The 24,793-nt window shown below is 42.3% G+C and overlaps 1 protein-coding gene across 17 annotated transcripts in view; it reads left to right on the top strand.

Annotated features, from left to right (window-relative positions):
- The first annotated feature begins 1,142 nt into the window (after positions 1-1,142).
- Positions 1,143-24,793, top strand: part of MARK3 (microtubule affinity regulating kinase 3) — a 62,335-nt gene continuing 38,684 nt past the window's right edge. For 6 of the 17 annotated variants that reach the window (XM_005483261.4, XM_014264461.3, XM_005483257.4 and 3 more), the window contains exons 1-4: positions 1,144-1,893; positions 9,975-10,013; positions 14,340-14,531; positions 20,276-20,329. In XM_005483261.4, coding sequence (XP_005483318.1) covers positions 1,843-1,893; positions 9,975-10,013; positions 14,340-14,531; positions 20,276-20,329 — 336 coding nt within the window. In that variant the 5' untranslated portion in view covers positions 1,144-1,842. Of the gene's footprint in view, positions 1,894-9,974; positions 10,014-14,339; positions 14,532-20,275; positions 20,330-24,793 lie in introns of all 17 variants that reach the window. The other 11 variants (XM_005483262.4, XM_014264460.3, XM_005483256.4 and 8 more) reach the window with 4 other exon arrangements.

Below are 24,793 nucleotides of genomic sequence, written 5' to 3'. Positions count from 1 at the left end.
CAGTGCTGTAACATTGTATGGGTGTCTGATGGCACCAGGTGAGATATGGCAGCAGCAGCCTCAGACCCCCACCAGGTGTGAGCTCCCTTCTGTAACACACACCATCCTCTGGGCTGGGAAAGCCCAAGGAAAGGAAGGACATGCTTTGGCAGATGGCCCAAGGACAGAGCCTTGAACATGGATGACTACTCCTGGACTATGCCTGCCTGTGTCCCTTCCCTGGCTGTGAGTGGGCAGTGGGGTCTGTCCCCTTCCCCAGGCAAGGGCTGGCTCTGTAGCGAGATCTGCCATTTCTCCAGCCACTCTGTGCACCATCCCCTCTGCCCCACGGTGCCCCCCAGAACCTGAGATCCCCACCCCACATCTCTTCCCATGGCAGGGGAGCCACAGCTCCCTGAAGGCCTCTTTACAGAATCAGAATCAGAGACTTTTAAGGGGTTCGAAGAGCCCAGTGCCAACCCTCTGCCATGGGCAGGGACATCTCCCACCAGACCAGGTTGCTCAAAGCCCTGTCCAGGCTGGGCTTCAACACTTGCAGGGATGGGACATCCACAGTTTTTCTGAGTAACCTGTTCTGGTGCCTTGCCACCCTCACGGTAAAACATTTCTTGCTAATATCTAATCTAATTTTCCCATCTTTCAATCTGTACCCATTACTGTTTGTCCTATCACCACAGCTGCTCATGGAGCATCCCTCTCTAGCTTCTCTGCAAGACCCTCTCAGACACTGGAACGTTGCTGAGGTGCCCACACCACCTGCTCCTCTCCATGCTGAACCGCCCCAACCTTCTCCATCTTTGTAGGGGAAATGCTCCAGATCCCTTAACAACTTCAAGGTCCCCTCTGGACTTGCTCCATGCCCTCCTTGTATTGGGGACACCAGAACTGTATGCAGTGCTCCAGGTGGGGTCTCACAAAAGCGAGCCCGCCCCAAGCCGTGCCCCCCGGGGCTGCTCCGATCCCCGGAGGCCAGTGGGGCCGGCACTGAGGGCAGGGGCCGATCCCCCGAGGACAGCGGCCGATCCCCGGAGGCCAGTGGGGCCGGCACTGAGGGCAGGGGCCGATCCCCGAGGCCAGCGGGGCCGGCACGGAGGGCAGGGCCGGTCCCGGCCCCGAGGCCCCCGCACACGCCGGGCGGGGGGCGGGACCTTCCGGTTCATGTCGGTGCTGGGCTGGCGCGGAGGAGCAGCGCGGCCATCTTGCCTCGTCCGGGAGCGGCGGCGGCGGCGGCAGCGGGGCGGGCGGGGGGCAGGCACGGAGGGAGGGAGCGGCGGCGGGCGGGCACCCACCGAGCGTCCGCAGCCCGCGGGGCGCCGGCCTTCTCGGAGCCTGGGGCGGGCCGCGATGCGAGCGGCGGCGCGGTGAAGCGGGGCCGCGGCGGGGGAAGGAGAGGGCAGCCCCCCGGGCGGCGGGCCTGCGCTAGCCGTGCCCCAGCGGCAGCGGAGAGAAGCTGGGCTGCGCGGCATCCTGCCGCCGCCTCCTCCCGCCCGCCCTGCGCTCACCCCCTCCCCCCCGGAGCCGCTCCCTCGCCGCCTCCCTTTCCCCGGCTCCATCCCTTCCCTTGGCTCCATCCCCTCCCCGCTGGATGAGGCGGCCCCCTGCCCGCTGCTGACCCCTGCGGACCCCGGCTGTAGGATGAGCCCGAAGGACTCGGAGGGGGCGAGGCTGCTCCGCTCCCCGAGGAGGATCTAGTGGGGGGGCACCGACGCGACGCCGCCCCCCGCCAGGCACCTCGTCCTTCATGGTGGCTCCCTGCGACCACCATCTCGGAGCAGACGCGCAGCCCGGGGCCCGTGTGTGTGTCTGTGCGCGCCGCCGCCGCGGCCGCCCGAGTGAGGGAAAATGTCCACTCGGACTCCATTGCCCACGGTGAACGAGCGCGACACCGAGAACGTGAGTACCGCGGCCGCGGGGGACCCGCCGCGCCACCGCACCGCGCCCGGCCCTCGCCGCCCGGCCCCGCCGCGCGGGCATCGCCCCGCGGGGCGCTGTCAGCAGCCGCCCGTACGCTGCCCAAATTGCCGATTTAGTCTGAATTGATTGTTTTTTTAACCCCTCCACAGCACGGTTCGCCGGCTCCGTGGCGTTTGCGGGCATCCCTCCCCCTCCCAAAGCCGGTGTCCCCTCTTTAATTCCCCCTGTTCTGAGTGTCGCAGGGTGGTGTGAGGATCGGGTTGGTCGTGTCGGTAACGGGGATCGGGGTGGGGACGGGAGCGCTGAGGGGCTGCTGCCTTCTCCTGATATGCCAACTTACTGCCAAAGCACCCGAATAAACCTCTGGTAAACAGATGGGAATAATTCCGCTTGGCTAGGGGTGGGCTAGGTGACCTAGATAATAGGCCTCTTCCCTGCTTAATTTGCAGGGTTCTCGGTGGTAATGACGCTGTGAGGCTAGTCACCTGTTCAGATGACATTAAAAGGGTTTCTGTATTGGAATTACCCTTCGCGCAAGGGAGCCTGTTCCCTTCACACCGAATACCCCCTCCTTTTTTTTTATTTTTTTTACCTTGACAAAGCCAAGGTTTAGGAATTGACACTTTATTTACAATATTAAGTCAGTCGCAAAGGTCGTATGCTAAAGGAAGAAAGAACAAAAAAATAAGCTAGTCCTACCTACCACATGAGCATATAGCAACAAACGAAGCTCGGTAGGAGACTCCCTTTCTGCAGATAGAAACTGTGTTTCTCCTGAGTTAAAACTTACTTGATCCTGGTGTATCCTGTCTGACCATTTTTCTGCATAGGCTCTGACATGTCCCCAAATGATGAACAGAAGGGAGTTGTCACTCACTGTGGTCTAAAATGAGTTGATAGGTGAACTTTGTATTCAGCTTTTTGTGAAGACTATCTGATATTCTTTACAAGATAGATGCTAAGCTTGACATAAGAGGCTGTTTTCTTTTTTTTTTCTTTTTTTTTGCGAGGGTTTCTTATGTTTTGGACTGGCATAAAAGGTGGAAACTTTGGTTAAAGATCAGGAAAAACTGTTGGATTGTTCCAGACCATAAATAGTCTGAGAAAAGTGATGGTAGCCCCATTGTTTAAAACAAGACCAGACAAAGCGTTAGAAAACATGCTGCATGGAACAATTACTGCATTACCAGGGATTTAGATTTTATTGACATAATAGGCACTTCTAACTTCTGTGATCTTTATTTGCTTTAGCACTACATGCAACCTGCAGGCTAAGGGCTGTATTGAGCAAAAAGCCAACTAAGCATTTTTGGTTGTAAAATCTCAATGAGCTTCCTGTCTTGTGGAAGAAAATAATTAAAATATTATGCAGCCCTTCCTATGCCATGGGGAGAGTTGAAGTTGAAACATACTCTACAAAATACTGTGCAGAGTTTATTTGGATGATTTTAGTCTATACCAAACCTGACTGGACTTTTCATGCTCCATGTGAATGTATGGAGGCCACATAATAAATAATTTTAGAAAGTGTTCAAATCAGATTCCCCAATTAATTCAAACTCTTCTGTGGATAACTTAACAGTGGAAAGACTTAATATGTGCTTGAAGAAACATAATTATTCACAAGCTGTGTGTTCTAGCACTTGAAGTTAGGTTTTTACATGTCTTCCACTTAAGGCACCTTATTCTCACTTCAAAATATTGGTCTAACACTTCTGTTTAGTTATCTTCATAATCTGACATACATGGATTGTCTTGCTTGCAGATAAATTGCCTTAGGTTTAGAATGAGGCATATTTTTAAGCTGCTGTATTCTGTGCTGGTGTCCACAGAAATACCTGTGGGTAGTGATATTGACAGGGAGTATTAATCCAAGTACTCGCCAGATCCAGTCAGCCAAGCCCTCCCCAGTACAATGCCATACTCCTCTGCAAGCTCTCTGATGTTTTGGCCATCAGCTGTCTAGAAATATACCAAACTCTATTTTGTTATGCCTTGCTTAAAAACTAAATTTAAATCTGACATTTAGTCTGTCTGAATTACCCCTACAGCTGAGAACATCAGATCTCTTTTTTTAATACCAAATGCAATAATTTTGATTCTTCAGCTAACTGTTCTTTACCCCAAAACTGGGTGTGTTATATTGGCAGGTAAATTGAGCCTTGATTCATTCCCTTTCACATAAGAGAAGTCTAATTAGTTAATATTCAGAGGGCTCCTTGAAGAGGCTTAGGAGGTGCTAAGGCACTCAGCTAGCCTTTGGGCCATGGTTGTGGACCCCATTAGTGCCTTCTCTCTGCTTGGAAGGTTACCACTGCTGACAAAGGCTTGGCTGGTGTTGAATCTGGTTGAAGTGTGCTGATCACAGCTTATCCATGCCTATACTTGCAGTTTTGAAAATGAAGTTAGCCTCCAGAATGACAGTGAGTGTAAATTATCATTGTCTGTGCTTGCACTAAACCACGTTTAGAGGTTGGCTGGTCCTGTTGAATAAAAAAGTGTAATTGCCAGTACTTGATTTTTATTTTTTTTTCCCTAAGGCTTCTTATCAAGACATGCTGAAGTGGAAATACTGTCACAGTGACTTTCCCCAAAAGCTCCTCAGAGCTACCAAGCCTTTGGTGCCTTTGAGATTGCAGAATTTGGCTGCGAGTCACCTGGTTTTGAGAGGAAAGGCATCCCAGATGATCTGTGATCATAGGAACTTCACACTTGGACAGTTGGAAGCTGGCTGGTGGCCTGCCATGAGCAGAGACACAGCAGCTCCTCTCTGGCCATGTCTTGTGCAGCAGGGGCTGCTCAGGGGACAGAAGTGCAGCACAGGATCAGATCTTCTCTGACTTTTTCAAAAGTATGTCCTGCATGTGAGAAAGAAAGCAGCAGAGACAGCAGAGACCTCCTTCTTGCAAATCTGGGAGACAGGATAGACACAGAAGAAGGACTTTAGATGACAGAAGAATGAGTAAACCTGTTTTACTAGTGATGAAAAGGAAGGGAGAGAAGATGGAGGAGAATAGAGTGTGGCAACACAGTGGAAAAGGAAGATAGAAGGTGGAAAACAAAAGATGAGAGGAGTCACAGAGGAATGTGCATATGGCAGGATGGAGGACAGCCAGTGACAAAGAAATAGGAGCAGAAGGAACAAGATTGTGAGGAGTAGGACAACTATTCATTAAAAAAAATATTCAAAGAGTGGGAAGATGATAGCAAACTATAGATAGAAACAAGGAAATACAGGTGGTATGGAGGTTGGAAGATTACTTTTTTTAACAGCATGAAACAGAAAAGAATAATCTTGCATTAAAGAGTTTAATTAAAACCTCTGTGTTCGTTGCACAGCTGTGTTTTTTTGGGGGGAAGAAAGAGTAACTCTTTTGAATGTGTTGGTTCTGCAGGCCAATCTGAATTAAAAATTTAAATAATTTGAGGGAAAGCAAGACTAAAATATACTCTTATCTCCATGACTGTGCCTAATGTGAAAAATTTGCTATTGAGAAATGCCAGCATGATGGCAACTGTGCTTGCACAAAAGGATTCTGTGCAGCAGAAGTACCACCCCTTTTTGGTTTTTGTTTTTTTTTTTCTTTTATTTAAAAAGATTTAGCAAAGGCAGAGTTAGGTACAAAATTGTATTTTGAGCTACTGGGAAAGTTAGTGCAGTATTTCTTGGTTTATTACCAATTAACTATGAAATGCATTAGAGCATTTGCAGACAATATGCAAGCTTGCATTGTTCTATATATTATTTATCAGTCTTCTCCTATTACAGATAGATCTGTAATTTGAATGCTTTCTTCCGTAGCATGAAATCCTGTGGGTTTTTTTTAAAGAAGGGACTGAGGAGGGAAGCGTTCCTGTGGCCAAGACTTCTGACAGATTTTCTTCTACAGGACCATCTACACTATTCCGTATTTTTCACCAGTTGTAATAAATGTTCTGGTTTGAATTAAATTGGGCAAAGATGGCAAAATAACTAGAAATAAAGAATATTTTAGGAATTCACCTGGCATGTATTTTATAGTGCCAAAATTCCCCAGAGCAGAAAAAAATGCTGATGCTCGATAGGCCTGGTACTGTGTCCTCAGAAAATACCTGGTGAGCTGCATGACACTGCGAGTCATCAAGTGCTAGTATATTCACATTTTTGCAGTGAGACATTTAATTCTCAGCTGTGCTGAGCAGCCTGTGCTGTGGTGTTTAATCACTTGGCTTCAGTCGGCTCACAGTGATGGGAGGCTGCTGGGGGCATCAGCCTCGGGTGCCCCTTCCCACCCGCGGTTTGTGCCAGCTCTCATTATCACGGGGCTCTGAGATGAGTCTGGTCAGCTCTGATCCGACTGGTAGAAGCCCTGAAGAAAAGTGGAGTTATCCCCATGCTGTGGCTGTAAACAGAATGCCCAGTGCAGGTGGGGAAGGTTAGAAATGCTTCCTAGTGGTTTTGTTTTGGTTTGAATTAAGCCAGTCATAGCACAGCACCCTAGGGCTGGGGTAACTTGAGTTGTGCTGCAACTACAAACAGATACATGTTTACAACAGTGTAATTTGGGATGTTTTATTCCTGGAAATAATATTTTTTTTCTTCCTTTCTTACATTATTTCAATAATAGGTTGCAGGACCTTACTCCAGAGAATGTTACATAGTTAGACTTAATTCATTAGCACCACCAAATGTGGCTTATATTGCGGGCTTAGAAGTAGCAGTCTGCAAAACAAGACAGCTACAGGAATTGCTGAAAGAAACTGAGAGTAAATACAGTGTTTAGTACACTGAACTTCACAGTCTTCTTCCTAGCTTTTGTTACCCACTCACCTGGTGTCCTTACCTGCTCAATTCTCCATTTTAGTTCTAGCCAAAGATGTATTCATGTTGATGTAAGCGGACAGTTCCTGTTGACAACATGTCTCAGGTGACTCAAGTCAAAGGAATTCAAAGAGTGGAGGCATTTGTCTCTCCCAGTCTCCATTTCATATGATATATAAGTAGCATGTGTCTGCAACTTCCTCTTCTCCTCAGTCAAGTAATGCTGCCTCATGGGTGTCAGCCAGATCAAAAATGGAGGTCACTTTTTTTTTAGGCTCATGGCATATCAAGGTTGGCTCTGCTTAGCGTGGAGATCATCTGCCACTAAAATTCTTTAGAACATATGATAAATAGGTGCATACTGCTTTTAAAACATAAACCTGAAAGTTACTGAGAACACCTGTGATGAGGAAGAAAACCTAACCCTCCTTGGGTTAGGAGGAATTCTTGCCCCATAAAGCAGCGCGTTGCTGAGCTCAATATGTGTATATATACATATAAACAGAAATTGACTTTCAAATAAAATTTGTTCCTGCAGGGTTAAAGCCTAAGCAAAGCTTTCTATCTGCAAGCTCAATGTGGTTTTTGAAAACCAACTGTGAGGTGGTTGGGTTTTTTCTTTTTTGTTTAGCATGTAATTACTGACAGTGATGATTCTGGAAACAACTTAGTTGGCAGTATTGTTGATGAAGAATAGAATATGGTTGGCTCTTTAGCTATTATTCCCCAGGCTGATGTCAATAAATATCCATTTTAATCAGCACTAAAGGAACTTTGGCTGGAAAGATATGATGAATGTCAGATCTTGATAATGTGAAGCAACAAAAGAGCTTTTAAAGAGCTTTTCTAACCGGCACCAGACTTATCTTTTTGATTATATAAGCAGGATTTCTTCACTGTTGTGTTGTTCAGTGCTAATCATGGAATTACAGATTCACTCTCTTTCATATGCTGTATAGAGCACGAACCAAATGCTGCCAAACCCATCTCAGAGGCTGTTGTGGTTTTGCATGGGAGGACTCTTGAGCCAGACCCTGTGTGTCTGTGGGGGGAGCATCCTGCCTTGCTGAGGGCTCTTGGTGCTTGGCTGTCAGCACTTCCCCACTCTGGTCTTCAGGGCACTGCTGCACTTGTCACTAGCAATTCCCACTGCAATTCCCACTGCTGGTCAGTAGCCAGAATTAGGGGTTGCTTTTGTGGCAGTGTTGCCTCTGCCAGGTGAAAGTGTCCTGTGTCCCTACTGTCCCACTCCATCACGCTGCCCAGTGTAGGCTGTTCCATTGCTGTGCTCACTTTGAGCTGTGTCCTGAGCATTACTCCTGGTTTTTTTTCTTTTATTTTGCCTTCCCCACTGAGGTGTGGAGGAATTAGGAATGTGTGTCAGAGGTATAGCTTCCATGTGCTAAAGGCTGTTTACTCTCCAGGTTCCCCCTTTAATCCGGTGGTTTGACAGATCTGACCTAATTAAAAGAGCCACTCGTTTTCATGAATGTCATACCAATTACATGAATGAACACTGTGACAGGCTGAGACTGCACAGTGAAATCTTCCCCTTTTGACAATGGAAGCATCCCAATTAGTGTTTTCTCTCCCTTAATATCTATATTATATTTCTAGAAGGTCTGCTTGTCTCCCTTGACGAATTCTGACCCTTTCAGTTCTTCCACTCGATCACAACATCCGTAATGGTTGGGCTGTAGCCTACATCAGTGAATAAATCTGCCCTCATGGGTTGATAGCTTCAGTGTCACTTTAGGTGGATAGCATTTTTCTTCTTAGCAGACCCTTTAAAATTTTGTGAGATGGAAGCCATGCCTGTTTACCCTTAAGAGTGATTATGGAGCAAGCTAGTCTAAAAACTGCTTTTTAATTATATGTGTTGGAATCAAATAATTGGTTATGCAAGCATCAACATATGCATACTAGGTTTGACAAAACCCACCTCACTCCATATCCTGTTTTGTGCCTTGGTCACTGGTAAGAGGGAAGTAAAATCAGGACAAGTACAGGACATCTTCACCTGATGTATTCCTGTTTATAATTTAGGAAAATAATGTAATGTCTTATAATACATGATGATTTAGGGAATCCCAGAGCAGTAAGTGGTATATAAACAATTGTGGATGAGTGTTTGCTGTGACACCCTTTGGTGGCTGCCAGAAACGTAAGTCTGTGTTTTGGCTTTCCAGCAGAATTCCTGTGTCAGCAGTTGCAGGATGCCCTGCTGTGCTGTTTCAGGGATATCTGTGCTCAGTAAGATGCTACCCCTGTGCATATCCTTAGGGCTGCATTTTTGCTCTTACACTGGTAGTACTCAGCAGTCTGAGTCTTCCTAAACATGTTAACGAGAATGGGAAATAAAATACATCGCATTGTTGGGAAGGGCTGCAGTGATATTTTGTCTTTGCATGTTTGATTTAAAATATTTTTGAGTTTTTTTTAAAAAAAACAAACTATTGTTTGTTTCCTGTTTTTCTGTAAATACAGTGCTAATGGAAAGTGCAGAAATTACCATTTATTTATATATTGTGTGCCCAGGTTAAGGTAATGAAGCAATTTAGTGTCTCAAAAATTAATGTCCTGGATTCCTTACATTATTAACATTATAAGGTATAGGCTTTAAGTATGGTTTTTTCTTATTACAATTAAAAAAGCTGAATGAAATGAGGCTGTCATGATTGTTACTGGTCTGGATTGTTACTGGACAGATTTCCAAGAAATTCTGTAATATCACTTTGTGGTATTTCATGCAGAGGTTAGGTAACAGCTAAGGTAATAAACATTCCTGGAGACTTCAGTTAAGATTAAATTTCATTAGTTCATTTTTGCTGATGATATGCTAGTTCTCACTATTTAATTAAATAAATATTTTTAAAAAATGCCATTTGTTCCCTACATTTCAGAAAGAGTTTCCTATTTACTGTAATTAAACATGGATTTTTGCAGGTCTTGGACATTCTGATTTCTTACTGTTTTTCAGCTCTTTGAATGCATATCAGATTCTGTTTCTTTCAGGTTTTTTCCTCAACTTTTGGCACCTTCTTAAGCAGTTCAAGAACTTTGACATTAGTCATCCCCTGCCCTGTGTGTTTCTAATTCTCTGAATGTTAAGATATCTGAAACCATACAGATGCTGGATAAAACTAACATCTACCAAAAAGATTTCAGTTGTTGACACCCTCATACTTCATTTGCTTTTTACTTTTTTTCCTTTTCTTTTTTCTTTCTCTTCATGCTAATCATTATCTGGCTATGAAAGGATGTCGGCTCATCATTGGGGGAAGGCTTTTGCGAAAAGGTGGGTTTTGTGTTGTGTTCCAAATGTAGTTGGTCTTGGGTGCAGTCCCTTCCTTGCAGTAAGGTCTCTCACAAATGGACATGTTTTACTTCATTTCCTTCTGGGTTGAGTAATAATAGGGTGGGGCTGAGGGGAGGAGGAGAATGTTTTGTTTTGGGGTTTTTTTTAATGACAAAGGTTGTCCTGTTAGCTTGAAAATGGATGGTGCAAAAAAAGAACAAACATTTAAAGTATTTAAAAGATTTTTAAATGCAACCTGGTGCATGCCAAGACATGGAAAAAAGTGCTTTATTGTCATGAGTGGATTTCAGGAATTAATTTTTTTTAAAGAGGTGGTGACTGGCAAACCTGAAGTTGCAGAAAGTACCTCATCTCCTTGCCTTAGTTTACCTCTACAGTGTAATGGTCTTGCTTTACATAAAGACAGATATTTTGGGAATCACTTAGCCCTGGTGAGTTCATTAGCAAGTGTTATTCTTACACAGAAAACACCTCCAGGAAATACAACTCACCTACCACAATATATGGAAACTTACTAGAAATGAACACATACTGATTTTAAGTTTTATGTTTTTAAGACAAAGCCTGTATCTTCTTGAAACCATATAAATGTGGACCTGGAAAAGAAGCCTGAAATTGAAGAGAGTTTTGGAGAATCAGTATAGTGAGGAAGGCAAAATCTGGAGATTTGAGGGAAAAGATAAATGACATTCATCTCAATCTGGGGAGCAGAAGATGCTATTGCCATTTCTCTGGGCTGAGATTGGCACTGTTAACCTGTTAGCTGAGGAAACTGCCCTGGGAAGTACTTGAGCACAGCCAGATGCTGTACAAGCCAATGCATGATTTGAGCTTTTGTTGGACCACCTATATTTTGCTTTTTGCCCACACCATTTAGCTTTCCATCTGCCTATCACGGCTTCTTGAAAATGACTAGGCTGGGAGAAACACTTTCGCTCAGTTTTGAGTTTATGCTCTTCATTTCCATATGCAAAAGAAAATCCATGTTGAAATGGACAATCTGTTTTCTGTGGTTCTTAGAAAGCTTGTTGTCTGTTCAGTATAATAATGTAACTGACAGAGGAAGGACTTGCTGATAGATTTATTTATGTGAAGTGGAATATAGTCCAAATTAGATATGGTTGCAAATGGCTGGATTTCTATAGAGGGAAGCATGGCTTTGAGCAAATCAGTTGGAGAGAACTGAACTGCTTAGGAACACACAGCTTGATACTTAAAACCCACAGCTGAAAAAGGTCATATTCTTGAAAAGAAATAATCTGGGTTGGAGTGGAAATGCAAACCTCCATGCAAGGAGATTGTGTTCAGTTTATCAGCCCTAGTCCAAATCAGTTCACAGCTTTTCATGCTGCCCTTTAAATGCAGAGCTAGGAAGCATGAAAAAAGTATAGGACACAAGAAGTCATTTCTCAACAAGAGGACAGTGAAGCTCTCAAGACACAATTACTGGGTGGTTTGCTATGTGGAATAGTGTTTGTTGGTATAACAGAACCTTTCCTTTTTCCTGATAGTGCTTATGTGGAGTAGAGTATGAGTCAGATCAATTTTGGCGAACCTGTTCTCTGGCTTGTGACTATGTCGTGCCTGATGCCCACATCTCAGCTGCTTCTTAGGCTAGCTCAGGGCTAGCAGTGTTTTTGTTCCAGCACAACTACTGTGTTTTCAGAGTCAGCTGTGTGGTTCAAAAGCTGTTGAGTTGAAGTTGTTGAATGTGTCTGCTGCAGAGCCTAAGCTAACAAGCCCTGCTGGGAGGCAGTCTGGCTCCTCCTGAAGGCAGCTTGTGCTGAGTGCCCAGGTGTGGATGGCTGTAGTTTAAATAGTTCTGATACACTTCTTTTTCTGAGGAAGGTTATCAGCTCAGTGAAGTGCAGTGTAAGTAGTACAGTTGTATTCCTGGGATGCTGTACTTGAACTGAAATGAACCTTCCTCTAATATATCCAAGAAATATCCTTATGGCCCTGTACAGAACATCCTGGTCTCTGATCACCAGGGATAGCAATGTAGGAGGATGTTAGCACCTAGAATCAGCAGTTGCTGCTTTTTTCTAGCTGGTCTGAATAATTTGACACTGAAAGGTATGAAAGGAGCTGACTGAGAAGTTTTCTTCATTGTGTGTTGCAAGGTTTGTTAGAAGTCAAAGTTTAGGGAAATACAGAGGATTGGCATTGCTGTGCCAGTGCACACAGGGGTGGCTAAGGTGGCCTGAACAATCAGCACCAGCCTGGCATTAAGGACTTGCAAAATACTGAAATTGTTAATATAGGATTTCACTGGGTGTAGTAGGTCCTTCAGTTGTTGGCTGCTTGTCCTTCCTCTCCTTGAGAATTACTGATTGATAAACACCCCGTTGTTGCAGGTCTCAAGATATTATTGAGAGCACTGAATTATTATCAAGCCTTGAATTTTTACTGGATATTGCTAAGGATGTGCTTCTTGTTCTTGTGCCAGTTATTAGTGGTTTGGAAAAAAGTGAACTCTTGCTCCTGAAAACTGTGATAAAATTGCTAGACTATGAAATAGGGCAGGATGGGCCTTTTATTAGGAGCACTTGATATTCTGCATGAAAAGAAACTTTGCATTTCACTTCAGCCAAGTGTGGTCATGCATGTAAGGATCCAGGAATGAGAAGAAGCAGCAGATCAGGGTTGGTGTTGAGTGGTCAGGTACAGATGTTCTTCTGCAGAGAGGGTTGGTTCTGCCCCTGTGAAATCAGTGGGGTGTTGAACAGATGATGCAGCCTCTGTGTTAGTCCTGCTGCACCTACTCTTGGTATGGTAGGTCCATGTCTACCTTGAGTCCCACAAAAAGATGTTGGAAGAATAGAGGAGGATTCTCAACAGGAGTACAGGAAATGTTTCCTTGTCTTTAATCATCCATAGAGCAGCCTGTTCAGGGAGCTCAATATACATATCACTTATTGAAGTTGAAGGGTGTTGTGACCAGAGAAATGAAGTACCTCCATGGGAAGTGCAAATCTTGTGGCAATGCAGTAGCCAGGCAGTAAGGAGAAGCTAAAGCCAAATTCTGTGTTTTTAAAAATAGTAACTATTGAAACAATTTTCTAGGAGTTGCCATAGACTCCTATCAGTAGCATTTCTTAAATGAAAGTATTTTTAAAAATAATTTGATCACAACTGTTGCACTCAAATGAACAAATCAAGGAGCCCAAGATGTGAGAGTGTATGGTCACAAGGTTACATCAGGCAAGTGAAACTTGCCAAGTGTCATGCAAGCACGGATTTGTTCATTTGTGCCTGTACAATGGTTGTTAGCTCTTGAGGTATGATCTCATCCTCACACTACAGGGATTTGCAGACCGATTGTTGCTCTATGCCAGTTCCTTGGTTGTCCCAAATGGGTTTCAGCAAGAGGAGGAGTAGTAGAAAAGCAAGATCTGGGGTTTCTGGGATGACTATGAATTTAATGTGTCATCTTTGGTGGAGTCAGATATTTGTTCCACCTTTGGAGGCCCCTAAACATTTCTAACTAATACTTTAATGAGTGTGGTTGGTGTATGGGCCTCAACCATGAGTGAAGAATGTAAGAGGGCACCTGCTCTTACATAAACAGGCTATCAGGAAGTGAAAAAATACTTAAATCTTAACCATGTAATCTAATGAGTAAAGACTGTTATAGATAATATATAACCATTCCTTTTTGCAATCAGTAGCTGTTCAGGGAAATGAGAGTGAAAGGAACTTGAAAGATTGCAGACAGTGTCTCAGATCTCTGAACTGGCTTTCAGCTTATCAATATTCATGGTTTCAGTTATATTAGGTAAGATTTCTTTCCTTGTTCTCCAGGTCATCCTGGGTGTTTGCAGTCATGTGGATCTGTAGGAACACAAGTTTAGTACCACAGGAAAGAAAAAAAACATTTTTTTAAATTAGTGTAAGGGTTAACAGTTTGTGATCTTGGAAAATCTGTATTTGTGTTTGCTTTCCAAAGGCTTTCCTGCACTAGTTATGCACAGTAATACAGATAGGAAATAACATTAAACACCTCTATATTTTGTGCCTGATGTGGCAGTCCATGTCAGTTACTTAGAAATGCTCAGCTGTTGCTGCAGTGCAGGTGATGTTCCACTGTCTTGACCAGGTGACGAGGTGAATTCTGTGTCATGAACTGGGCCCCACTTTATTGCCCCATCAGAACAAAGTTCAGTGTGAGCGTGAAGTTTCAGTCGGACCCTTTGAAGGTTTCTTCAAAGGCATTGCTGATGTTTTTGAATGCTGTGTGCTTGTCCCCATTGCTGTGTTTGGTGTGTGTCCCTCAGCCTTACCCTGTGTGTGTTTTTGTTGCAGCACACGTCCCATGGAGACGGACGGCAGGAAGTTTCCTCCAGAACTGGGCGCTCTGGAGCTCGCTGCAGGAACTCCATAGCCTCCTGTGCTGATGAGCAGCCACACATTGGAAATTACAGACTCCTTAAAACCATTGGAAAGGGGAATTTTGCAAAAGTGAAGCTGGCAAGGCACATCCTGACTGGCAGAGAGGTAACGTGGTATGGGTGTAAACAGCAGTGAGTTGCTGTAGGTGTGAAGGTTCTCTTGGAATAGCACCATCTAAGTTGGTGAACACAGAGCACATTTTACTAGAGATATTGCCACTGATGTAGAAAAAAACAGAAATCGAAAACTAATTTTTTTTAGTAACGATTACAAAACAATTTCTCTTGGAAATGGTTTCTTAAACTTGTATTTTTGGCGAGTCTCTGTCCAGCTGAATTATGTTAAAATTTGCTTCTAATATTCTTGGATAAATCCTCCATTTTCAAGAACCAGATCAATATACAGCAATTAAGTAAGCTTGTTGGAAGGACTGCCTCTTAGTGTCTTTATACTGTATTGGAGGCAAAGTTGGGCATGAGAACTAAATGTTGTCTTATTCATGTTCCAAGTAGCCCGAATGCAGTATTTTCTTGCCAGAGCCATGTCTCTCCCAGGAATCCTAGGGTGGATCATCCTAGGGTGTGTTTAGTGCTGGGTGGCTTTGGGAGGATGCTTCAGTTTGTTCAGGGATAGTCTTGTTTCAGTGACAGTTTCCTCAATGTGTGCAGTATAGGCAAACTTCCTCTTGCATCTCTTCTTGGAGTCAAACTCAGCTCCATATTTAGTTCCTGCATGCCATTGCAAGTAATTAATCACTGGCACTTATGGTGGTTCTGATTTAGTGAGCTGTAGTCCTGTCTGCTTGTTACAAGAAGGTGTTTCTGGTGCTGTTTTATTAAAAGCAACTTATTTATTAAAAGAGGGAGAAGCACCTTGCTAACCTTTTCTTGCCAAACCTGTCTGATGAAGTGAATGTTTGCTGATACCAGCAAGGACTTTTACAGAAGCTGTGCTGCTGACTGCAGTGCTTTAAGGGAATTTCTCTTTTCTGAGCTAATACAGGGTTCAGTAGCAGGAACAGAGGGAAGAAGAGAGGGGACATCCTTTTGCAAGAGCTATTGAGAGATTTTTTTTTGGCTGACAGTTCCCATTGTCTTCTGATGTTAAAGTTAGTTCTCATTTGTAGAGAAAGTTTTTTATTAATTCCTTTCCACTTAAGTTCCCTCCTCTTTTTACTGGTACTTAAGATGGGATATGCAAGTACTTGGTTAGTGTTTCTTTGCTTTTACTATAGGTATAGAACTTGGAGATAGGTACCTGTCACACTTTGCAAAAAGCAAAGTACATTTTTCTTTACTTGCAGATAACTGTGTTGACCTCTGGTTCATTATTTTTGTTTGAAATTTCAACAAATAAAGGGGACAGTGTAAAATTTTTGGCTAAATTTGGAAAGATTTGAGTACTAAGCTTCTTCCACTGTCATGGAATTGATGTAGTTTGATCAATTGAGAGCATAAATACTTTCTGGGTTGTGACCATTAGAATGAGTGTCATTCCTTAGAAGGGAACAATTAAGCTAATTTTATAGGAATATCTTCAAGATATTTCAAGCTTTTTTTTTTTTTTTTTTTTTTTTTTGAGAGGCAGAGGAGTAAAATTTCTCTTCCTGCTGGATAAACTATACAATGTTGATAATTTTAGGTGCCTGTGACCAGAATTGTTTCCAATATTCTGGAGAGCAATTTCCCCAATGTCATTACTTCACCCTTGCCCTTACTTTTTATATGTATTTATCTGATCAATCTTCAGATTGCTAGGTTTTCTCGTGGCTGTTAAATTGATGTGTTTTGCTTGTGATCAGCAACAGCACCAACCTTGTATGTTGAATCTCAGTTTCATTGCTAACTCATCCCCAAGGCTGTTTAAATTGGTTTTCCATTGTGTTTGATGGTGCCTCTTAACTCCTTCAACAGATTTAATCATTATGCTTTGACATCCTCTGCCAAGGCCACTGATACAGATATTAAACAAGACTGGCCCCAAAATCTTGTCCTTGAAAAACTCTTACTCATTTATTTCCAACTTAGTATCTCTTTAGCCTCCTTTTTAAGGAAAAAATAAAAACAATTCTGTGTACTTTTCAGCTTACCTAGTTGAAAAATTTCCATGCAACCTCTTAGATGAGGCTTTTCATTAGTCCAGGTAGTCATGTCTTGTGTGTTTCCATAGGGTACATTTAACTGTAGGAAAATATGTTGCATTTAAACCTTCTCTTTCCTTGGTTTTTCCCTGCCAGTTTCAAGTTCAGGAATTTTATGATGAATGAGAAAAAAAAAATTGTCTGCTCATTTCTAAACCCAGCTCTGCTCTTCTGTTCTTGGTAGATGCTAGGAACCTGTGCTGCAAGAATGCTTTTTTTTCTTTCTCCTTTGAAAATCTGTCTCTTGTAAGAATTCCAGGGTCATATTCTCAGCCTGGCCTCAGCCAGATGGCACTTAGCTTTCTGAATTTGTGATTTCCTGCTTTACACTCTTTCTCCTGCAGCCTGTCCTGTCTTTGTTCCTGTTCTTTTTTCCATCTTATGTACCAAAACCTAAACTAAATGCTTGGCTTTGGGAGTTACACTGAAATGAGTTTTCATCTCTGCTGTGTTCTTGCTGTATTTGAACCCCACTTATCTTTTCCTTGTTATCTGTGTCTCTGTTCTGAATGTCCTTTTAAGTGACCATGTCAGGTTCACTTTTTGGCAATTCCTTCTTTATATCTCTATGCTGAGTAGCTTCCAAATCCTGAAGCAGATCAGCACTTTTCTGTCCCTTCCTGGGAGGAGGATATGTTTGTTTAAGCATTCTTTTAGGGTAGTTGCTCATCTCTTTTCATCTGGAATCGTTCCCTGGGAGTTTTCCTGTTGCTTGAGATGAAGATTTCATGTTTCCAACTGGAGTAAGTTGTAGGACTCTTGTTCATTTCCATTTTTAGTATGTCTAAATGAGTGCCCATCTTCAAATTACTGAAAAGAAGAAATTATCAGAACATCAGCCTAATTTGAGGGGGTTGAATTGTCTTGCAAGGAGTGTGAGGCCAGAGATCAGCTTCACTGCATTAGGGCTGGTGCTTGGACACACCATCCTTCATGGTCCTCTGCCTGGGAGAGTGTTATTTGTGGGCTGTCTGCCCTTTTGAAACCACAAGTCTTCATTGTCAATCTGCTTTTCTTAATTCTTTGACTGCAATCCATGTATTTGCTGTTGTACTTCTATCAAAAGGTGTTTCCTCTGACAAGTTTTCTGTGCTTGCCAAAATGAATCTAAAAGATAAAACTACCTTCTGCTATTACTGAGGTGGCCAAAATTATTCTGGACCTTTCTGTTCTTTAAAGACATGTTCAGTTAATAGCCAGGGAGCTGAAGTTTCCCAGTGAGGCTGAATTCTTTCAGAACTCAAGTCTGACTCCAAGGAATCTATTGTCATCTTCTTTCTGTTCTTCTCTTGGAAAAAGTGAAATTTAAGAGGGAGAAAGCATTCTGAATAGTTGCAGTTTGGCCAATTTGCTCAGTGTCCCATCTCCTGATTTCTTTAACTCCCTTATTCAAATAATGTAGGAGGAATGTTTTAAGTCACATTATTGTGAATGGTGGAAGCAAACTCAGTTTTAATTCTATTAACAATTTCACACAGAATATCATGGCAGTGGTGTAATAGTGTAGGTGGATGTGCATTTTTCCAGCACTGGCCCTAGCTCACAGTACATGAAACCATTCCAAAAGCACTTTATGTAAAGAGAGCAAAGTTTCTGCTTTAAAAGACAATTTAATGTTTTATTAACTGTACTTAGAAAAGTCTCCATTTAACTTTGTCAGAACTGCTCTTGAGGGCAGGCTGCCTTTGCCTGTGATTTGGAGACCTTATCAAGGCACCTGAAGTTGTTCCCTGTTCTAATGATGGGTTCAAGCTCTCACAGCCCATGTTAACACATTGTAATCAGTGTTCATGTGGACAGGAATTCTCTGAATTCACCCTGCCTTTAAGGCTATAATTAGTGCACTGAACAGGCCTGAGAGTCTGTGTTCTGGAAAACTGAGGTCTCCACCTTCCCTGTATCTCCAGGGCTGAGTTTGTTTGACAGGTCAGAGCTGAGGTGAGCTGGCTTTGCAGTAACATGGCACCTTAAGGCTTGGTGGGTTAAAAAAAGTTTGCATCTTGTAAAGATTCACCAGAATGGTACAGCCAAGAACAAAAATGCAAACTTTTCTGAGTGGAATGTGCTTACTAAGTGAACAGCTGTGGGTAGTCTTGGGGCACCAGGTCACTTTCAAATAACATTATCTGCTGTTGACAAAGGCAGTGCTCACATATCCAGCATTAGAAGAGTCCAGCAGTGTAATCCAGAATTATAAGAGATTGCAGGAAGTGAGTAACTTTGAACTATTGTCACAAAGTTAACAACAGGCATAAAGGTAGAGATAAAAATCTTTCTTGGGTTTGTACACAGCTGCTAATATAAAAATACCTATTGCTTAATGCCTTTCTCTCTTGTTTGTATTTTTGAAGTGATTTCTCAAGGTTTTGCAATGGAATTTTGCCTCGGGAAACAGTGATCTATAATTTCAATAGCTTGCCTTAGAAGAAAACACTCCCCAGAGTAAAAACATTCTTAGATGGCTTCTCAGTCATGTCTCATCGTATCTTGCAGCTAGAAGAGCTCAAAATAAGTCTTGAATATCAGTTTCAGAAAGCACCATATCCATTATATAACTCTGTGATGCACCCAAGCGTTGAACACTGCTCCCCTCTTACCCTCTCCATCGTGACAATCCATCCCTGTGTTTTTGCACTTAAATGTAGGGAAATAAATTGGCTTTGATGTAAGATATTCTTTATTCCATATGTCACCAACCCCAAGTTAATGAGGTGACAAAGATAGCTCAGAGTGATGCAGGGAAATGGGAGCTGTGGCATGGGAAGGAGCAGCATCTACTGTTTGAGCCAAAAATTGAAGTGGAGTTGAAAGCCTTTGCTTTGCACCAGTGAGGTATTATAATCAGCTGAGTTGCAGCATCTTGCCTCTTTGAGAGGCACCATCTCCTTCTGTAGAGCTTCTTCTGGTGTGTTTAGTCTCTAATTTAGAAAGGAAAAATACCAATTGGCATGTAATTCTAGAAAGATTCTCATTTCTTGTTCTACCTCGTCCAGTATCCAAACTGCATTGCACTGAAGTTTCTGTTGCCTATTCATTGCTTCAAATCTTCAGGTTCTGACTAGTTAGCATGGTATGGAATTCTCTTCTGCTTATTGTGTGAATTTGTTATTATGTTCTTTAATATTTCTGTGCAACATTTACTGAAAAGAGGAGAACAAGGAATGTACTTACCCAAAGTGTTGTACTACAGCCAATGTGTTTTTGTTGATTTCCAAGTGATACTTTTTTTAATAGCCATCAGGGAACAAATTGACACAAATATTTAGTGAATTTCCAAAGATGAACTTACTTCTTGCCAAATTTGTGTGGAAATGCTTTCAATATGCTCTGAAATCTCTGCTTTTAGAAACTGCCAGTGCCCAGTCACTACAGTGTAATCTGTTGTGTAATTAGACTGTGTAAATATTATCTGTAGGCACACTGCTCTCTATCAGGGCACTGTCTGCTGCTGGAGCTTCCACTGTCATGTCTGTGATAGTCTTAATGTCAAGTCAAACACTCAGCAAGCTTCTCATCTTAATATCCTTAAAATACCAGGTTTTTTCCATTCCTGCTTCTAGTTTAAATACAAGTGTATAATTTGCAGAAGGACCTTAAGCGTTTTTTTGTGTAATTTTCATGTTTTCCATGTCTGTTACTGGATTTGAGCATGTTGTAATAACGTGGTATTGTTCCTATGGAAAATACTGATCATGAACTCTTCCTTTAGGTTGCCATAAAAATAATTGACAAAACACAACTGAACCCAACTAGTCTACAAAAGGTACGTTTTTACATTTAATCTTTCAACTCTATTATAACTTGTTTGCTTCCCCACCTCTTCCATTAACTCTGAATGCCTGTGCTGGAGAATCTGAAGCATTGCATACCTTTGCACACATCTGACTACTGTATTTAATAACTGGTTTTGTAACAGATATTTCTGACAGCCCTGCAGTTGTTCAAGCTGAACTCATGTGGAGCTGTAAACTGAGAAAACAGTGGTATTTGCCACTTCCTTTGTCTTCCAAGCAGAGCTGACTCTGTAGAGAGGACCTGTGGTTTGGTGTCATGCCCCCATGTCTCCTTTGTGCCTGTTGCTTTGTTAAACTTAGAAATGCAAAACTTATGTTCTGTCCTCTTAAACTGGCCTTGAAAGCACTGCCTGTGGACTGCAGGCCAGGCAGTATCTGTGCCTTTCTGCAGCTTGCAGCAGGAGAGGTGATGCAGTTGTGTGAAACAAATTGGGCCAAGTCTATTCTGGTTTCTTCCCTCTAGCTCTGAATGTTTAATGTGCTGTTACAGTTGTATCACCTTATCTTTTTAGTACAGAGTGATAAACCCTGCTCTTTCATTAGGCAACCCAGTCTGTTTGGGAATCCGTGCAGGAAGTACATTTAAATGTTACTTTTACTTGGGACTTCTCTAGCTCTGTCCTTTTAAGTTCTGCAGTCAAAGGCTTTTTGTTTACTTTTGAGTACTTTGATAAAAACCCCCTTGAAATATTTCTGTTTGAACAAGAGAATATGCAGAATTTACCTGCAAACAAAATGAAAGAGGATAACTAGAGCAAACTGGAGAATATACACATTTGTATTTTATGCAAATACTAAAAAGATCACTTGACTAGACTTTTTATCAAGATTAATGGTGCAAAAGTAAATTGGAAAAACACACAAGTTCTTACATTTTATGGTTTCATTGAGAGGCAAAGAATAACCTGTAGAAGAAAGGCTCCGTCATCCAAGCAGGTGGCAGCTTTGTATGACTCTGTAGACAGGGTAAAAGTAGATAATCTAGTTCCATTTTTCTCAGAATTTTTCTCAGTTTAGTCCCTGAGGTTACTGGTGGTTTCTGGGTAAGCAGGGTGAAAATAAAGTGCAAATTGGGTAATATGATGGATTAGATAAAGTTGATTTCTGTGGCAGATTGCAGCTTGGAATGCCTAAATAAAAATGGTTGAATGCTTGAAACACTTGAAAGTGAAACAAAGTGTGTGATAAAAATGGGAAATACCAGGGCATGGGAAGAATGGTCAAAGAGAAGTAAAGAGGCCATGTTTTCAGTTAAAAATGTAGAATCATAATCCTTCAAATGTGGACTGTGTTACTTGAGATTGGGCTCTGATGCCAGTTTGAGCTCATATGGGGGCACAACACAAACCTTTTACAAATCACAGATGTTCAGCTGGAAAAGCTACAAGCTGGAAGTGTGCATGATGGTCCTTTGATTCCTGGGTTTCAGCTGGCTCAGCATCCACTCACGGCTCCATCTCTGTTGTAATTTAATTTTTATTTACAATTTATAAAATTAGATTATGAAGTGTGATTTGTAGTGTGATCTTGTACCACTGGATTTCTTAACTGGGAGTCTGGAAGAATAGTACCAAATGGCAGGGCAGATATCAGATCAAATTTGTAGAGTGAAATTGCAAATGTGCTCTTGTTTCTAAGGTCGTTTGATATACGAGGACAAGAAGAGTTTAGTAAGGTGTATCAGTTTTCAATTAAAAAACTGAAAGCATATTTATTAAAATTAAATTCCTGCTTGCCATAGGAAGCAGAGTGAGTGCCCAGCATACCACTTGCCAGCTTTGCCAGACCAGGGGTTTTTGTATTGCAAGCCTTTTCCCCTTCCCCCAGCACTGCCGGCGGCGCTGCAGCCTCACGGCTGCACACAGGACCTGCGGATGCGGGGGAAGCTCAGATGGAAGTGCTTCTGGTCCTGCACTTCTGCAGAGAGAGATAAAATATTTGAGGTATGGTGGGGAGGGAAGGGCTGTGCCCAGAAGAGGGTGTGGTGTGCAGCGTCTCAGCTGCGGTGTAGCTGCATGCCCGAGTCATCCTTAGGTGGGGAAACAAATGGTGATTAAAGGCTGCCAGTTGTGATTTCTTTGTGCTCCGTCTTGCACATCGATACTTCAGCTGCCAGGAAGAAGTTAACCTTGTTAGGGACAGGCTTTGCTTTCCGGAGCAGCCATTCCTGGTATGCCCTCCCTGACAGCTCTGTGCTGACACTCAGCAGCGCGGCTCTGAAGGCTCGGGTTTCTTGTCTGCTGCTGAGGAAGTTCTGTGGCAGCCACATGCAGCTACTCTGTGCTGTTGTTTTAGGACCTAATTACTGCTCTGCTGCTCTTGCTTAGTGAAGAGGAAGCTGTAACTGGTACTTCCCTGCTTTGAAAGAAAAGGGAATTCTTAGAGGTTTTTTCCCATGCTGGCGGTGTTAGTCATAGTCACTGTTCTCCACAAATGGACTTGTGTGTTTTATTCCAATGGATTTTAGTCTCACTGCAAACAAGTGCTGATGCTACAGAGTTCACTTCCTCCTAAACAAAAAATAAAACAGTTTGGGTTTTTTTTCCCCTTTGATTTACCAATGCCATTATATGCAAGGGTTTTTTTAGCAAGCCCATGTAATAGCACTACATCATTTCTCATTTTCCTGTTTTAGAACTTGGCTCCTCAGCCAAATATTTTTGTTCATTATGTGCAGATGTTTTGCCACTTACTTGGGCAATATTTATTGTTAAAGCATTTAAGTGTTCTTAAACATCAATTTTAACATGGTTCATGTCCTTTCTGACCATGGGTGAAGCAGTGTTTTAAGAACTGCAAGAAAAGTATGAGAATTTTAAATGCTCAGGCCCTTCTGTTTGTAATGAGTATCCCTTTCTGTTTCCAAGTTGTGCTTAGTTTGAGGCAAACTTGTATTGTGTAAAGGCTTTTTGCCTGAGGTTCTTTATTAGTTGTAGGGCATATTTCAGTGAGCAGTTACCAGGAGAAGCCAAATACACAGGTCAGGCTTGAGCTGGCTTGGGACAACATCCTATGAAAAGCCTCCTCCTTTAAGGGACAAGGTGACCAGGAGAGGTTGGTGCTCTGCAGCTGGCACTGACTCACTTTTCAGCAAACTTTTTCAGTATTTTTAAAATAATTTGTTATAGTCTTGTGATAGCTACTGTGGGAGCACTTCTAGTCTGTCTTTTGCTGTGTTCAAAGAGAGTTAACCTAAAAGAACCAGCTTCCATTGCTGGTTCGTTGGGGTTTTTTTATTCAGTTTTTTGGCTCACAGCATTAATTAAATGGCATTCTTTTCCTGTATCTGACATGGCTTGCACTCAAAGGACCAGACCACAACAAAGCTGAAAGCCATTTGTTTGGCAGACTAAGGATGTTTGTCTTTGCCTGGAAACGTTTGTAGAGCTCCTGTTGACGGAAAATGAGCTGTTCAACAAGCTGGGAGTAGTTTTGGAACTCAGTATTAGAAATTAAACTGATGAGAACTGTTTTCAGTTGTTTGTGTGCCTTTATGGTTTCATTATGACCAGTAATTTCCTAATACTAAGAAAATAAGTTTCTGTATTGAGAACCTTCATGTTACATTTTCTGATACTGCACCTTGTTCTGTGTTTCTGTGGGTAGAGAACCCAGAGGTGTGAGGTTTTATCATACCTGGCTGTTTGCAATGAATTTTATTGTGTGATGATAGTTACCAGGTCATTTCCTAGAAGCTGATGCACATAATAAAATCTGTAAAACCTTTATCCAGAATACTTTAGGAAAGTTGTATGTATAAATGAGTACATTTTATTCCTCTGTCAGAAACAGACTATAACACATATTGCAATGTCAGGAATTTATAGATAAATATGTCTATTTCGCCAGATATCCCCATCTTTGTCAAAATGTGATATATAACAGATAAACTGACTAAGGAGGCATGATCTAAAGTGCATTTATCTAACTAAAATTACAGTTTGGTGGTGGTTGTATCCTATTCTCAAGTATTTTTATTTTTAATTTCCTCTGAGGCAGAAATAGTCTGTTTTTTAAAAGAGCTTGTTCCTAGTCACCCACTTGAACAAATGGCTCATGAAGGAGAAGCTGCTTTTTGACATGCTTCATTTGGGTTAGTAAAGCAGAGCAGTCATTTTGTGGACCAGTGTTTTGGTGAGGGTGTGACCCTCTAGGCTTTATCTGGGTATTGGGGGTGGAAGATATCAGGTACCAATTGAGAGTGAATTAATCCAACTCTCTTTGAAATTGTAACAACTGATAAGAGCCTTTCAGTTACATAAGCTATGACTAAAAGTATTAATGGAGCATTCAGAATATATTATACACCAGTTTAGCTGAAATGAATGAAAAGCAAGAAAAAATAGCTATAGATTCAACAGCTTTTAAATTCCTGATGATCAAGAGAGAGATGATGTAGTCTACCCTGTCTGGTTACATATGAAAAAGCTCCA

The sequence above is a fragment of the Zonotrichia albicollis genome, chromosome 6, assembly GCF_047830755.1.
Source record: "Zonotrichia albicollis isolate bZonAlb1 chromosome 6, bZonAlb1.hap1, whole genome shotgun sequence".
Lineage (NCBI taxonomy): Eukaryota > Metazoa > Chordata > Aves > Passeriformes > Passerellidae > Zonotrichia > Zonotrichia albicollis.
The sequence above is the reverse complement of the archived record's forward strand: the minus strand, read 5'-3'. Positions and strand labels throughout refer to the sequence as shown.